Below are 17649 nucleotides of genomic sequence, written 5' to 3' on the forward strand. Positions count from 1 at the left end.
TTTTAATATATCCTACATAATAAAAAAAATGTTGAAGGAAAAATATTTCACTCACATTGTAATTAATTATAGGTCATATTTCATAGAAATCTGGAAACACTGGGCAGTTACTTTAAAGGTTGGCTTCGGGCAAAAACACAAAAATAAAGGCTTAAAACTGTATAACTGACCAATGTACCATCACACCAGGTCAATTAATGTTTTTTGGGGGGGATGAATAAGATATTTGGCTACAGAAGCTCCATTTACCAAATTCTATATATTCTGTCCAAAAACACATTCTGTGAAATGAAGTCCACACATTCTAGAGGGGTTACTGGCTAGCTACAGGGACTAGCTTCGCTAACAAACTAGTTATGTCGGTCGGGGGCGCGCATGACCAGAATGACACATCCACGACCCAAAGGCACACCCCATTTACATTTACATTACATTTTAGTCATTTAGCAGACGCTCTTATCCAGAGCGACTTACAGTAGAGTGCATACATTTTATTACATATTACATTTTACATACTTTTACATACTGAGACAAGGATATTCTTACCGGCCAAACCCTCCCTAACCCGGACGACGCTATGCCAATTGTGCGTCGCCCCACGGACCTCCCGGTTGCGGCCGGCTGCGACAGAGCCTGGCCGCGAACCCAGCTCAGCCTGGGCGCGAACCCAGAGACTCTGGTGGCGCAGCTAGCACTGCGATGCAGTGCTCTAGACCACTGCGCCACCCGGGAGGCCCAGCTTATGTTTGAAAATTGAGAAAGAGGAGGAGTTGGACCGTTTTTCGAGCCCAAAGTCAACCGTTAAAGCTAATTTCCTGCAATTCTACTCCTTTTGCCATTGTTTATGGCATGTTCACATACTATCTGGGAGGGCTAATTATGGGGGGGGTCTACCTGTTCTAAATATTGGGGGGGCATGTCCCCACAATTTCACCTATGCCTTGATCTATTTCACTATGCAGTCATGCCATAGTGAATACAGTCTGCAGTGCAAAGCTGCTGTCAATATCCCTTTCACACCGAAGTAGCATAGAGCTAGTGCATAAATGAATTATTCTCATATTTGCAAACAAAGATGTGCATAATGACAAAACAATGCACAAGACAGCAGAGCTGTCATGCGCGTTAAATCATTAGCATGTGACACACACACACCACTGTATTTAGGGATGATTAGAGGGGGAATAGGGAGCCACTCTGTCCCGCAACATGTGCACTCACCCTGTACAAGCAACCCCGCTCCCCACTGCTTATAGCCTATCCAGGCGAGACCCTGTGACATTTTAATGAGCGGCTGCCGCAAATATCAAAGAAGTTATCCCGTTATTCCGTGCATATAGCAGAAGGCGAGGAGATACACTAGACAGGCTACATGAACAACAATTTGACGACAGCTGATAAACAACCTTTTTAAAGACACCGGTCATTCACCAGGATATCATTATAATCCTCATAATGCCGTTCATTCATCATTGTCCTGTCTGTTAGGCAGCGTTATCTTGTGCTTTACTGTCGGGCTCGCAGCAGTCTCGTTTTATTCAACGTCTCCATCGATAACAAATGCCCCACAAACACAAACTAACAGCATCAAATAGCGTAATTGTGAACCAAATCCAGTCTCTCTAAACACAAGCGCAAACATTTCCACATTGGACAGATGTTTTTCATAACCACAACCATAGTCGGAAAAAAAAGGGAGAGTCGGCAACCCGGAGGAGAACAGGCGAATGACTCACATTCTATCGCCCGGAACCAGCAAGCGGCTCTCCACCATCATATCGGGCAGGAAATCCAGATTGTAGGATGAAGTCATGTTGCCCTGGCTCTGTGTCCCTCCGTGTACAGGCTGAGGATCCGCGCTCTCCTCTCTGCTCTGCCTGACAAATATACAGTGCGTCGCTCTGCTCTCTCAGCTCTCCCAGTTCGACAACTGCGCCTGGCCGCGGAGACGGAGAGGGACAGGTGCAAGTGCCAGGGCCTCCCCAAGGCAGTAGACACACACTCGGCAGTTGTCACATTCTCTTCTTCACCCACATTCGTTTTTTTTCTATCTAATCTTGTCTGAAAATCCGCTCTGCTCAGGAAACTATCCGGGTGTGGAATGCAGGTGCCGAGGCGGGAGGCGTGGCGGCCCCGCGCTGCAGCTAATCTTTAACCATTTGATACCGTTACAACATGTGGTAGATACAGTTATACCGGTTATTCCTGTGCATATGGGAACATTAGCAGCCAGTGGCTATTCTTGACAGTAATATATTAGGGTCATTATACGACAAAACGAAAACTAGCCTAATAAGTGCAGCAATACCACCCCCCCCCCCCCCCCAAAATGTGTGCCTATGCAATATTGAATTGTAGGAGGCTAAACAACATAACTCGATATTTTCTACCAGAAAGAATGCTTCGATTTAGTGACCTCTTTTCCATGAGGCGTTAACAATTCCATGGCCCAGCTGTAATCAATGTATATAATCGAATGAGCAAGGAGACGTGGCTAAGCACTCTCATGAAAACCACATTTTATATTTCTCATCACTCAATAATGTTGGCACTTAACATGGGCCATAGAAATTATATATTGTTTAACGCAGCTAGGGCGGTAGGTAGCCTAGCGGTTAAGAGTGTTGGGCCAGTAACCGAAAGGTCACTGGTTTGAATCCGTGAGCCGACTAGATTAAACATCTGTCTATGTGCCCTTGAGCAAGGCACTTAACCCTAATTGCTCCTGTAAGTCACTCTGGATAAGAGTGTCTGCTAAATGACAAATGTAAAACATGTAATACCCGTAGTATTTATTGTTCAGTAAATGTGTCGATCGTATGGGTGTGGATGAAATAAACAGGATAGGAAGCTGCTGTGCCCCGGAAACCAAAGCGCCCTCTCTGCTCATCCCTCTAGGGAATAAAAGGAAGACACTATAACAAGAATGACTCTTTCTTGGCAATAGATGAAACTCTCTTGGGGAGAATTGAACAGGAACTGGGTCATGTGAGCACACGGTGTGCAAGGTGGTGTGAGCCCAGGCACAGCTCTAGGGATAGTTCTTCTTTTTTCTGCACATAATGGTTAAGGTCAGTGTATGGAGGGAGAAAACTGATCCTACATCAGTACTTTAGGGCACTAGGTCCCTGGGGTGCAAACGGTACGCTGCATGTTTCACCGCACCTGACCCCTATATAGTGAAATAGGTCATAAGTAAACAACATGCTACTATATATAGCAGCATTATATAGGATAGATGAGGTAAAGAGGTCAATGGGACGCAGACCATGGCAGATAGAAGGAGGATGCCGGATTGGCGCACATTCAACAAATTGGATCGAATAAAATTGATTTTTCGTCAAATCCGTCATGATTGATGTATTGTAACAGGCCCTCAATGTGGCTACTAAAGTCTGATATTAATATACTGTATTTGTCTGTTTTTGCTGCATAACATTTAGGGACTGGATGTTATTTGTAATGAGGGACACCTGGAGAAAATAAACCCTCTCTGAAATGAAAATAGATGGCCCTCCCTTCAGTAAAATATATTTATATCAAGCCTAATCTTCATGATTAATGTTCAAACATAGATGTCAAACAGTATCATGATTCTGGTCTACTGCTTCTAAAAATGACTCATGGCTCTCTCAACTAGCCTTACACCTCACAGATTGGAGTGGTTTATCCGAACACTTGAACCAACAAAAAAAACGTGAACCTCCCCTCTACCCAAAATAATAATTCAAACAAAGTGGATAGCAGAAAACATACCTACCATTTATCCTCACTCATAGACCAGAGCCTTAGGTATGCCATTTCAGAAACTTTTCTTTGTTTTCTAAGCATTACATGGCAAAGTAGCCAGAAGGTTGTGGATTCACCAACCACCGCGGACAAGGTTAGGAGTGAAAATATCACGCCTACTACACGTTTATATAGACTGCTGATGCACAACCACATTCAGAAATGGCACCTTGAATGTTCTATTATTCCAACGCTCAACAGTATGTTGAGACCCCGATTCAGTTCCCCCAAAAATTGGTCTGCGGGCCTACAAAAGGGGGGCTGCGGGCCGCATGCAGCCCCGGGCCGCCAGTTGCCCATCCCTGGCTTATAGTAAAGGCTATGGATCATTAGAATGAGACCACACTAGGTTATTGTTATTGCGTGCCACACAGCAGAAAATCATGGATGAGGGGCAGCATCAGGCACACATTGCGATATAATAAGAAACTCATTCTCAAACACAGCTAAATGACATTTAATCGATTAAAAATGACATGACCCTCCCCTGTACGAAATGAAAAAATACTTAACCCCTCCCCCTGATTGAAATTGAAAAAGTATGCCCTTCCCCCATTTTCCTCCGGGTAACAATTGTGTACATTTCGACCGCTCACTCAGAAATAGTCCCTTTACAGGTTTAGAAGAAGTGACTGGTAAATGCTAACTCCTGTTCGTATAAGCTGGTTAGCATAGCTAGCATAGAGAAATCGCTGGTGGCAGCCAAAGTCGTTTTTAACTGTAACACAGTTGATTGTGACGATGACATGAACATGTATTTGGGTTGACATCCATACATACTCCAATTTTTACCTCAACATGTGTGAAATACACATGTAAACAATAGACTAAATGTAGGCTAATGTTGCTGGGGGGCAATGAGGAGATTCGGGATCTTTCCCCCATGGCATCTTTCCCCCACGTATTTCCATGGCATTTCCATTCTTTAGGTCGAGATCCATTGACCTCTTTACCACATCTATGATTATAGTTATTTCAGATATTCTTATGCTGTGAAGGAATGACGTTCTCACAGGATACGTGGGGTGTGTGCTTGCATGTACAGTATGTAGTTGTGGCTGTGTGTTTGTGTGTGTGTGTGTGTGTGTGCGCGCATGCCACATGCGTGTGAATTCGGTGCTATCTTGCAAAACTCCAGACACCTTTTCACTTCCACAGCTGAGATACCAGTGCTAGTGTAAAAGAAACAGGTGCACGGAAGACTTCACCAACACATTGGCATTCACACACTCTCACACACACTTTGCAGTCATACCTCCTTTTCTGTAATGAAGTAAGTTTAACATAATGTGTCCTTCCCTGTAACACAGTGCATTAACACCGTGTTAACAATCCAACATTCACATTAAATGAATCTACTGCTTTAGAAAACACAATGAACAGTATCAGAGACAAGACAGAGCCTAATACTCTCACACTCCTTCATAAACTCTGATTCTGGAACAGTGTCAGCAAAAGGTAATCTCCCAGTAGTAAGATATAGCAGCTCCAGTTGAAATGAGGGGTCACATGAGTTTGTGTGTATGTTTGTGTATGTATGTGTGTGTGTGTATGTTTGTGTATGTATGTGTATGTGTGTGTTTGCGTGTGTGTGTGTCGTGACCCTTTGTCTGTAGTATAACAGTATGACACTCTCTCTGATGCCCTGTGGCGAGCAAGCCTTGACCTACGACCTCACTACTTAAGGCCTTTACAGAAACCTAAACGAACAAGTGTTCAACTGCCTGTTAGGAGTCACCGATGCAATAATGTCCACAAGCCTGAGGCTTCCTCCCATTATCACACACACTATGAAATGTTTAATTGTCAATATAATTGCCATGTTCTCTGCCGGAGCTGCTAACCACATTTTATTGAATTGTCTCACCTTGTGCTCTTTGTCCATGTTTTCTCCTTCTCATTCTCTGTTTTCATAAAACCGTGTCTTACTCAAAGGAGAGAGGGACAAAATGTCGATGCAACGCGGAGTGCCTGGATACAGCCCTTAGGCGTGGTATATTGGCCATATATCACAAACCCCCGAGGTGCCTTATTGCTATTATAAACTGGTTACCAAAGGAATTAAAACAGTCAAATAAATGTTTTGGTCATACCCGTGGTATATAGTCTGTTTAACCATGGCATTGTTGAATAGTCCTTTCTGATTGTCTTGAAGGGCATTCTAGAGAATGCATTATTTCCCTGTAACGAACGGTATATTTGCACGGTAGAATTTAATGGCTATAGTTCATTTTTACATGTTTACATGAATTGAAAACAGTATTGGTATTGTTGAATTGGATTTTCATAATAGCAAGCTAGGTCTGATGGTTCGGTTAGCTGTAAACTGTGTATGTGATGAATACCCCCCCCTTCTCTGTTTCCCAGGGTTGTGTGTTCTTTGAGCGTCGGCTCAGGGCAAGGTCTCCCTTCTTCGCTTTCTCCCCCCAACCATTCTCGCCAAACTCTTTCTCTCTCTCTCTCTCTCCTCAGGCAGGGGTACAGCTGCTCAACAACACAGATCGATCATATCATGTAAGACAGAGAGGGAGAGAGGGAGAGAGAGAGAGATGGAGAACAGACCTCTCAGGACTAACATGGTTCTGAACCAACCTCTCCAACGTACCTGGCAGCAGGAGTTCAGACAGTACAAACACCTCCATAAGACAGAATAACCACTACCGTTACATCATCAAAGTCAGACACTCCCAAAATAACCATCATCATCCTTCCTCTGAAGCTTCCTGCTCTGCTTCTTTCTCTCACCCAAAGGATTGTGGGTAACAGCGTGCTCCACTCGTGATGAGTGTCTGTTTTTTTACACGTGAATATTTAATGTGAGCTCATGAATAAAGCAGGAGAGCAAGCAGCTGTGATTGAGGCTAAGTGGACATGGGAGGAACCTGCTACAGGCCAGCTACACACACACACACACACACAGACAGACAGACAGACAGACAGACAGACAGACAGACAGACAGACAGACAGACAGACAGACAGACAGACAGACAGACAGACAGACAGACAGACAGACAGACAGACAGACAGACAGACAGACAGACAGACAGACAGACAGACAGACAGACAGACAGACAGACAGACAGACAGACAGACAGACAGACAGACAGACAGACAGACAGACAGACAGACAGACAGACAGACAGACAGACAGACAGACAGACAGACAGACAGACAGACAGACAGACAGACACTGATTGCTACTGTTCATCTCCACTCAACTGCTACATACATGATGCTTCAACAGGATCACTCTCACAGACATGACATTGTCATATTGTGTGAAATTAAGGTTTTGTGTGTGAACGTCAACTTAAATAATAACAGAGGAGATATTTCTGCTCTTTAAACACAGACCCAGACCCCCCCCCCCCCCTCTCTCTCAGTCAGTCATCTATATTGGTCTGGTTCATGTTCGAAACACAGTGTTCTAGAGTGTGCAGACTCTCTCCTTCAATCTGATTGGCTGGTCTGATGGTTGGTACGGTACAGTAGGTCTACCTGTGAAGCTGCTTGCCTATATTAGTAAATGCTCCGTGACCTGTTTAACACACACACACACACACACACACACACACACACACACACACACACACACACACACACACACACACACACACACACACACACACACACACACACACACACACACACACACACACACACACACACACACACACACACACACACACACAGTGGGGTTTCTAGGACATTCCAAACAAGTCTCTGGCTGTTGAGCAAATAGCACGTGACTTGAGGGGTGACCGTCATACCCTGATCGGTCTGCCTCGGTCTGCCTCGGTCTGCCTCAGGGGTCTGGTGGTCTGGTCTACACGCCTTTAAACTGAACTGGGAGACAGAAGAGGATACTGTCTAACTTGACCCTTTCCCTTTACTGCACTTCCTCAGCTGTCTGGACTGTCTGGACAGTATCACACCAGAGAACACTGTGCATTGTTGAGCTCAAATGATCGGAGTCACAATAAACTGTTCCATACAACAATACAGCATGGAAACTTCACTGTAAAGGCTGAGCTGTTCCTTGCTATGCTATACTGCTGTGTGTTTGGCTAGCCAGCCTGTCCTGTGTTGTGTTAGCCATAGACCTGTAGTCCCATGTTGGCAGTAATCTGGGATAACTGTCAGGTGTGTGCGTACTGGTAGCGAAGTCAGGTGCAGGAGAGCAAAGATTTGTGAACAGGCGCACACTTTATTTAGGCAAAAGTGCAAAACGCGCAAAACAGTCACAAGACATCGAAACATTTTCGTGAAAAATAACAGTGAAAAAACAAGCCAGTCTGGCGCGTCAACAACACACACGTAACACGAACAATCTCACACAAAGACATGATGGAGAACAGAGGAATAAATACATGTAGATTGATTGGGGAATGAAAACCAGGTGTGCAGGGAACAAGACAAAACAAATGGATACATGAAAAATGGAGCGGCGATGGCTAGAAAGCCGGTGACGTCGACTACCGAACGCCGCCCGAACAAGGAGAGGAGCCGACTTCGGCGGAAGTCGTGACAATGACTATGGAATAATCCATCCTGTAGTAGCTAGACCCTTAGTGTCTCTGTTGTCACTTCCCAGACGGGACTAATATTATTCCTAAAGGTAATACAGAGACGGGTGCATGTTTTGGGAAGAAAAGATGTCCGTGCACTGTTAAACATCACCAGGAGGGGTGTGAGTCATGTAAAACACTGTCTGTACACACCTCTCCCCACAAACACCCACATAGGTACACATTCAGTAGTGCAGTGTCCTGTATGGGTGTAGGGTGATAGAGGCTGGCCAAAACACTGTGCAGTCCAGCTGCAGTGCAAAAGAGCACGCGCCGGCTGTAATTGGCCATCGCCACGGTGACAGAGAAGAGTTAAAATAAAGCCGGCTGGCTGTGGGCCCTCCATTCATTACACATCCCTCTCTCCTTCCCTCCGTCTCCATCCAATCTGTGCTGCCCTCTTTCTCTCTCTCCCCCTCCCCTAACCACCCTCTCGCCCCCCCTCTGTTATTTTCCTCATTAAAGTGGGACCCAGGCAGTAGCGGTCACTGCCTCATTTATTTTCATTTGAAACTGGTGCAGCTCCACGGATCCTCTGGGGCTGAGCAGAGAGAGAGCAGGATGGTGTCATTCTGATAACAACCACCCAGCACACACACACACACACACACACACACACACACACACACACACACACACACACACACACACACACACACACACACACACACACACACACACACAGGTGTGCATCCACACACGCACACGCGCACATACACACGCACTCTGATGCAAACACAAGCTCACAGCCACAGCTCATTCACTCCCTTTCTCTCACACATGCACTCTCACCCTCTCGCTGGTGTGTGTGTGTGTGTGTGTGTGTGTGTGTGTGTGTGTGTGTGTGTGTGTGTGTGTGTGTGTGTGTGTGTGTGTGTGTGTGTGTGTGTGTGTGTGTGTGTGTGTGTGTGTGTGTTGATACTGGGTGTTACATCAGGATGAGGAATCTCTTATTAAGCATAATCGTATTAGACTGAGGGAACTAATGACTACTGATGAACTAACGACTATTGATCCAGAGAAGAGAGAGGGGCTGTATACAAAGCAGGACTGTGCTAGGGGACCGACCCAGGTGTGTGTGTGTGTGTGTGTGTGCTTTACCCATACATCCATAACCACCCTGTTCTAACTGACCCAGCCTGACTCTCCTTATTGAAAAAGGTGGGCCGGCGATTACATAGGGCGTAGTGATTCTGACGTGCTCTTTTCCCTTTGCTGTAGCGGGTGGTTGGGCAGATTCATGAGGGCCCGGGGACTATTTTAGAGCCCATTGCCTCCACCTTCTCTGTTTCCTGGATAATGAGAGAGAGGTGCCATAACTGTGCTCTCTAAACCAACAGAAAGGGCCCTAAAAGGAGACGTCTACCCCATAGGCCATTAGGGAGGCGCACTTAGAGAAGCACACTTAGAAGGGAGCGCTTGGTTTAATGCTGACTGGGCTTACAGAGGATGCCCATCCATCCCTGTCCTAGTTTTATTGTCCCATAATAAAGCATTAATACACAAGGGTGATGTGTGATATATTATTGTTTTACAACGTCTGGGCTGTGTTCATCAGTATGAGGCTAAGCCATGTTTTAAATAGTTATTAACTCTCAAAAGGTACATGTGGTTTATATTGCAAAAATACATCTCTATAAATCAGGGAGTAATGATAAAATGTGGAGGAGATAGAGAGACAGAGAGAGTGAGAGAGAGATTACATGTGGAAGAGAGAGAGAGAGAGAGAGAAAGAAAGAGAGAGAGAGAGAGAGAGAAAGAGAGAGAGAGAGAGAGAGAGAGAGGAGACAGCAGACTGAAGTGGCTGGCTGGCAGACTTATTGTTTGTCTGTGTCTGTCTCGTTGGAGCTGGATGTTTCTGTACCCGCCCCATTGTCCCCCCTCTCCCTCACCTCCCTCCTTTTCCCCCCTCGCTCTCTCTATCCGGGTGACTGAGATCCAAATAAACAAAGCAGACATCTTTCAACAACCCCTAAAAATTGTCCGGAAACGAGGGAGAAGGGGATAAGAGAGATAGAAAAAGAGAGATACAGAGAAGGACAGGTTGGAGATTCTGTTGATCAAACATGAAAAGGTTTTGTCTGTTTTTGCTAAACGAACGAAAGACACATTTTGCACCCAAAATCCAAATATGGAGTCTAGTCTACCCTCTTTCTCTCTATTCTCCTGCTCCCTGCCCCGCCCTCCTCTCCTCTCCTCCTTCACTCTCTCCTCTCTGGATTACAGCGAGTAGTATAAACACACACTCCTGATCGACTGCCCCGTCCCCTGGCCAGCCTCCTCCCCCTAGAGAGGGATAAAGCCCCTCACATCGCCCCTATTACCCCTCCTCTAACCCTCCGCTACCCCTCCATTACTCACATACAGAGAGAGGAGGCATGAAAAAGGAGGATGGGTTGGAGAGGAAAAGAGAGCAAGGGAGGTACAAGCATCGGATTTTACACTTGAACAAATGAACAGTCACAGGACGGAAATGAGGGACACCTAGACAGAACAACAAGCGAGAAAGAGAGCGAGAGGCAGAGAGAGACACTGACAGACAGTGCAGTGAGATATGACAGAAACACAGACTGAACCTGAACACAAAACACTAAAACAGGAGATCACATGAGAGTGTCCGGGTATGGTTCCGACATATATCTATGTGTGTGTGTGTGTATATATATGTGTGTGTGCGTACCTCAGCAGCAGATCGTCGGCCCTCATGGATCCGCCGGTGGGGTGGGGTGCAGAGGGGGGGCAGCATATGCTGTCGACACACACACTCTGCACAAAGCCCAGCTCGGACGCGAGCTCCAACATCTCTGCTCCCAACCACTGTTTTTCTCCTCCGATCTTCTTCTATTTTCACAACAAGCGGCGGCTTTCTGCTCTCTGTCTCGCTCTTGTCCTCGCTCTCTCTCGTTCCTATTCGCACTACAGAAACACACGTTCTCTCGTCTCCTCCCCTCTGCTTCCCGCTCTCTCTCTCCACCCCTCCCTTCTCCTCTCTCTCTCTCTCTCTCTCTCTGGTGGAGCGGTGGAGACCCTGCTGGCTTGCCTGGCTGAAGTAATCTCCCCTGACAGCTCATGTTGTTGTGTTGTGGGCCTATTTCACTCTAATACTAGAGCCCTGAGCAGACCAGCCTGACCCAGCCCAGTGCAGCCCAGTCCAACTCTGATCTAGTCCAACTCAGTTTATTCTAGCCCAGCACAGCCCAGTTTTAACCTAGTTCAGCCCAGCCGAGCATCGGCAAGCCTAGGTCAGTCCAGTCCAGTCCAGTCCCCAGTGAATGGAGCTACTGGATATGGATATATGTCATGTTGTTTCCCAGCTAAAAGACAGACTTGTCTCAGCTAGTGGCCCTCCCTAAGGGGGCCCTGCCAGCAGCTACAGCTAGGCTCCACTACCTGTCATACACACACACCAAATCCCCCCCCCCCCCCCCCCCCCCCACACACACACACCAAATCCGGTATCTGTCACATCAGAGCCTGTCCTACTCACAGGAGACGGAGACAGAAGACTCAGGAAGCAGCTGATAAAAAATTCATCCTTCTGTTTATTATGATTTATGCATGTTTCACTGAGCCAGGAACAAAAAAAAGAGAAGCCTACAGCTTCATTAGCGTCTCAATGTGCGTGTGTGCGTGCGTGCGTGCAATGAGGATAGAGGAGGGTTGTTCAAGTTATGGATTGTCTGGGAGATTCATTAGAATGTTTGCAATAATGTGCAAAATAATATATGCCCTCTACAACACCTGCAAGGGACCAAAACAACACTTTGAGAAAACAAGTATATTCACAGTTAAGATGCAGTACACAGCTCAACTCCAAGCCCTAATTGCTGAATTTAGTCCGTCTGTTGGTTTTTCATTGCAAATCTGAGGGTCATATTCACTATCCTACTTCTTACTCAGTTCTACATTCTAAATGTATTCTATCCATGTCCCATCACCCTGATGCCATCCTAAACTTTACATCTGGATATTTCCTGCTGTAAGTGCCAATCTCCTTCTGTAAATCTCCTCTGCTGCTCTAGGATCAGACCTGGAGGGGCCGTGAACATCTGGTCATGCCTGAGAGAGGGACCAGCACACATACAGACCTGAGGAAATGACAAATTACAATCCTGGATCAATTCTCATTTGCTGTGGATTTTAGCATGATTGCATGCCGCCCTCACACCCTAACTAACCCAATCATATATCTCATTTTTCCCTCTCCTCTCGCACACGCACGCACACACACGCGCACACGCACACACACCGTACTGTGACATCATAGTAACTTATATACAGTACCCGTCACTGTCTTTGTCTTCCTATGGTGTTTACAGTTGAATGAAATGACCTACTTATGGATCTCTCTCTCTCTCTCTCTCTCTCTCTCTCTCTCTCTCTCTCTCTCTCTCTCTCTCTCTCTCTCTCTCTCTCTCTCTCTCTCTCTCTCTCTCTCTCTCTCTCTCTCTCTCTCTCTCTCTCTCTCTCTCTCTCTCTCTCTCTCTCTCTCTCTCTCTCTCTCTCTCTCCCTCTTACCCTCTCTTTCCCTCTTTCTAACTCAGTCTGACAGTGAAAGGTCAATGCCCATTGGCTGCATGGGGGGGGGGCACTATCTGATGTAAGAGCGTTGTCATGGTAACGTATGGCAGGCAGTGTACTCTCCTAGCCAGACTCAGGGAGGGCAGGGACCTTTATACGAACCATGCCAAACCAGAGGCAGTCCTTGACTAAGACCAAGCCTGGGCCAAGCTATGACCACTACACACTGAATGAGCCAAGAGAGAGATTAGCAACCAAAAAGTCTTAGCAGTAAGTTCTTTGGCAACGTTATTGTACCTTTCACAGTTGTGCCAATAAAGTTTGACTTTGAATGTGTGAGGGAGAGTGGCAGAGGAGTAGAAGGGGAGTTGGGGGGGTAAGTGCTGTTATGTCTGTGAGTCACCGTTAGCTGAGCTTGGCTTCCTATTCATAAAAGAGGGATTACTAAAGTCTGCAGGCACTTCTTTTCTTATTTCTCCCGCTCTACCTGTATTTCTTCAGGCCTCACTCGGACTGAGTAGAGAACAAGAGTACACATCCGCACTCCTCCTCTCCCCCCCTTTCTCCCCTCACATCCCCTTAAGCATTCTGCCCGTGTTCATCCATTCAAGAAATCCTCTAATCCTCCTCTCCCCCTGTCTCTGGTCTTCCTTTCGCTCAGTCTTTCCCCTCTGTTTCCTAGCAATAAAAATACAACAATAATACATTATTTAGTTTCTTTCCCGAAGAAAGAAAAAAGCTTGACTCTGCAGTTTGACTGTAGGACAGGAGAATAAAACTTGCATTCGATGCAAGATTCTGCAATCAGGCCGGGGTATGAAGAATTCCTCGTATCTTCCCCACGCACGCAGCAGCGGACAAGAGAACCCATTATGGGATGTTTTCATCCATTGTGGAGTCTCAAGTCTTACGTCGGAACAGATAACAGCTTTTTTGTCGCCCTGACAACGTCCTCATGGGTTAGTAAACAAACGGCTATGTGGTTCAGACGAACCGAGAAGGACAGGGGGGTCAGAGAGACAATCAACAATGAAAGGAGGGCTGGATGAAGGACTCAAGGGAGAGATAAACTTCTCTTCCTCTCGTCTCCCCACTCCAAAGCCAAGGACATGCATATGGGGCAAACAAAGGGATGGATTAAAAAGAAAGAGACAGAACGGCGCCATCAACAAGGCCAATCAACACCTCTTTAATACCGAGAACCATGGGTAATAATAATATCTTGCCTAAGGTCAACCAGGACTTAAAGCCCTGATATATAGGTCTACACAAGAAAATAAGGGAAGGAAAAATACACACCCATACCCACCCATACACTTTACCCACAAACACTACCCACAAACACTGCCCCCCCCCCCTCCCCCCCCCCACGCAGACAGGTTCCTGTGGTTGTGCATTGGAAAGCAGGAGAAAGCAGGGCTGTTCCACTTATAGGCATTAGCACACAGAAATGAATTTGTCACCTTCCATTAAGGGAAAAGCAGCCCTCGTGGCTTGTCAATTATCTCTTAACAGTGGAGAAAACACACAACAGGACGCCTGCCCAGAGTTTCAGTGTTTGTGTGAATTTAAGAGGTTGTGTGTGTGTGTTTGTGTGTGTGTGCGCCTGTTGGTGTGTATATCTGTGTATGCCTGAGTGCATCAGTATGTGAGTGTGACTATGTTCGACAAAAGGCTCATTACTAGTAAATTCCTTCATTATTTCTGAGATTAATTTTTGCGATATAGTTGCCCTTGGTCCGTTTATACTAATGTGACAGAGAGACAGTAGTATTGTGTTAAGTATCTGCCAACTGTCTTCTCTCCTCTCTCTCTCACTCTCTCTCTCTCTCTCTCTCTCTCTCTCTCCCTCTCTCCTCTCTCTCTCTCCTCACTCTCTCTCTCTCTCTCTCCTCACTCTCTCTCTCTCCTCACTCTCTCTCTCTCTCCTCACTCTCTCTCTCTCTCTCCTCACTCTCTCCTCACTCTCTCTCTCTCTCTCTCCTCTCTCTCTCTCTCCTCACTCTCTCTCCTCCCTCACTCTCTCCTTCTTCATTCTCCCCTCCCTCCCTACCTCCCTCCCTCCTCCCTCCCTCCCTCCCTCTCTCTCTCTCATGAAACATTTGCACATCATTAGAATGATAATGAATATCAGCTATGTTCCACAAATTTATTTTGGGATGCACAAAAAAAAAAAGTTAGCTCATGTCGCTCTCTCTGTGTGAAGTAGCAGACTGGCACATTCTCTGTGCCGTGTCTAGAGAGAGAGAAAACATAGTGGATTACACCGGAACGACAGAATGTTCCCAAAAGTACAAATGTATGACTGTAAAGTTTCTGTAACGATGTACAGTAGGATGGCTGTAATGTTGAGGTGTAGTAGTTAACATACAGTTTAAGAGGGTTGACGTAAACGTTACAGTAAGGTAAAGTGCATGACCTTAATGTCACCGTAATGTTACGGTGTAGTGACGGTGTCCTGTAACGTTGTGTGAGGGTTGGGAATTTGTTGCCGTAACGTTATGGTGTTGTGACGGTGTCCTGTAACGTTGTGTGAGTGTTGGGAATTTGTTGCCGTAACGTTATGGTGTTGTGACGGTGTCCTGTAACGTTGTGTGAGTGTTGTGAATATGTTGCTGTAACGTTCCAGTGGTTGTGATGATGTTGCCGTGTAATGAGACTCTCTAATTGGCTCACCTGTCTCTCAGCCATCTGGGGCTCTGCTAAAAACTCCAGACCCAGCTTTCCTCCCAACATCACACACACACACACACGCGCACGCACACTCACGCACTGAGTGTACAAAACAAAATGGCTTCAATCCACCAATCAGTTTAGATGAAGGGGAAGAGACAGGTTAAATAAGGATTTTTAAGCCTTGAGACATGGATTGTGTATGTGTACCATTCAGAGGGTGAATGGGCAAGACAAAATGTGTAAGTGCCTTTGAACGGGGTATGGTAGTAGGTTCCAGGCACACCGGTTTGAGTCTGTCAAGAACTGTAACGCTGCTGGGTTTTTCACCCTCAACAGTTTCCCGTGTGTATGAAGAATGGTCCAACATCCAAAGGACATCCAGTCAACTTGACACAACTGTGGGAAGCATTGGAGTCAACATGGGCCAGCATCCCTGTGGAACACTTTTGACACTTTGTAGAGTCCATGCCCCAACGAATTGAGTCTGTTCTGAGGGCAAAAGGGGGTGCAACTCAATATTAGGAAGGTGTTCTTAATGTTTTCTACAAACACACACACACACACACACACACACACACACACACACACACACACACACACACACACACACACACACACACACACACACACACACACACACACACACACACACACACACACACACAGAAGGAGAGAAATTCTGAAGAACTAGTGTATACTGAAGAACTAGTGTATACTGAAGAACTAGTGTATACTGAAGAACTAGTGTATACTGAAGAACTAGTGTATACTGAAGAACTAGTGTATACTGAAGAACTAGTGTATACTGAAGAACTAGTGTATACTGAAGAACTAGTGTATACTGAAGAACTAGTGTATACTGAAGAACTACTGTATACTGAAGAACTAGTGGATCCAGAAAATTCTATAGACAATGTATCCAGCAGACAGCTCAGTCAGGGCCAGAGGCCAAACAGAGAGGCTTACAGTATCTGGACTTAAATAGACCCCCACCACCATCTCTCCCTCTCTCCCTCCCTCCGTCTCTCCCAGCCTCCCTCCCTCCCTCCCTCCGTCTCTCCCAGCCTCCCTCCGTTTCTCCCTCCCTCCCTCCGTCTCTCACAGCCTCCCTCCGTTCCTCCCTCCCTCCCTCAGTCTCTCCCATCCTCCCTCCGTTCCTCCCTCAGTCTCTCCCACCCTCCCTCCCTCCGTTCCTCCCTCTCTCCTTCCCTCAGTCTCTCCCACCCTCCCTCTCTACCTCCCTCAGTCTCTCCCACCCTCCCTCCGTTCCTCCCTCTCTACCTCCCTCAGTCGCTCCCACCCTCCCTCCGTTCCTCCTTCTCTACCTCCCTCAGTCGCTCCCACCCTCCCTCCGTTCCTCCCTCCCTCCCTCCCTCCCTCCCTCCCTCCCTCCCTCCCTCCCTCCCTCCCTCAGTCTCTCCCACCCTCCCTCCATTCCTCCCTCCCTCCCTCCCTCCCTCCCTCCCTCCCTCCCTCCCTCCCTCCCTCCCTCCCTCAGTCTCTCCCACCCTCCCTCCATTCCTCCCTCTCTACCTCCCTCCCTCCCTCCCACCCTCCCTCCCTCCCTCCCTCAGTCTCTCCCACCCTCCCTCCGTTCCTCCCTCTCTCCCCGACAGCGTTGACACAGACATTCATCTTGTCCTCCCCTCACAGAGAGCATCAGCTGGACGGAAAACATTCCTCTATCCCAGAGAACCCTGGGCCAGGGAGGGTGACAGGGGGACAGGGAGGGTGAGCAGGGGGCCAGGGAGGGTGAGCAGGGGGACAGGGAGGGTGAGCAGGGGGCCAGGGAGGGTGAGCAGGGGGACAGGGAGGGTGAGCAGGGGGACAGGGAGGGTGAGCAGGGGGCCAGGGAGGGTGAGCAGGGGGACAGGGAGGGTGACAGGGGGACAGGGAGGGTGACAGGGGGACAGGGAGGGTGAGCAGGGGGCCAGGGAGGGTGAGCAGGGGGACAGGGAGGGTGAGCAGGGGGACAGGGGATAGCCTGTCAAACCTGCTCTCATATCTGGACTGGTTCATCAGCCCAATATGAGGGGGGGGGGGGGGGGGGGGGGGGGGGCAAGATAAGGGGGGATGAGTGTGTGTGTGGAGGAA

The 17649-nt window shown here is 47.3% G+C and overlaps 1 protein-coding gene across 1 annotated transcript in view; it reads right to left on the minus strand.

The window, feature by feature from the left end:
* Nucleotides 1–1813, minus strand: part of LOC120031968 (CUGBP Elav-like family member 2) — a 118124-nt gene extending 116311 nt beyond the window's left edge. Inside the window, exon 1 of the mRNA XM_038977849.1 lies at nt 1737–1813. Coding sequence (XP_038833777.1) covers nt 1737–1813 — 77 coding nt within the window. The remainder of the gene's footprint in view (nt 1–1736) is intronic.
* Between the last annotated feature and the right edge of the window lie 15836 nt (nt 1814–17649).

This window comes from Salvelinus namaycush, chromosome 38, assembly GCF_016432855.1.
Source record: "Salvelinus namaycush isolate Seneca chromosome 38, SaNama_1.0, whole genome shotgun sequence".
Lineage (NCBI taxonomy): Eukaryota > Metazoa > Chordata > Actinopteri > Salmoniformes > Salmonidae > Salvelinus > Salvelinus namaycush.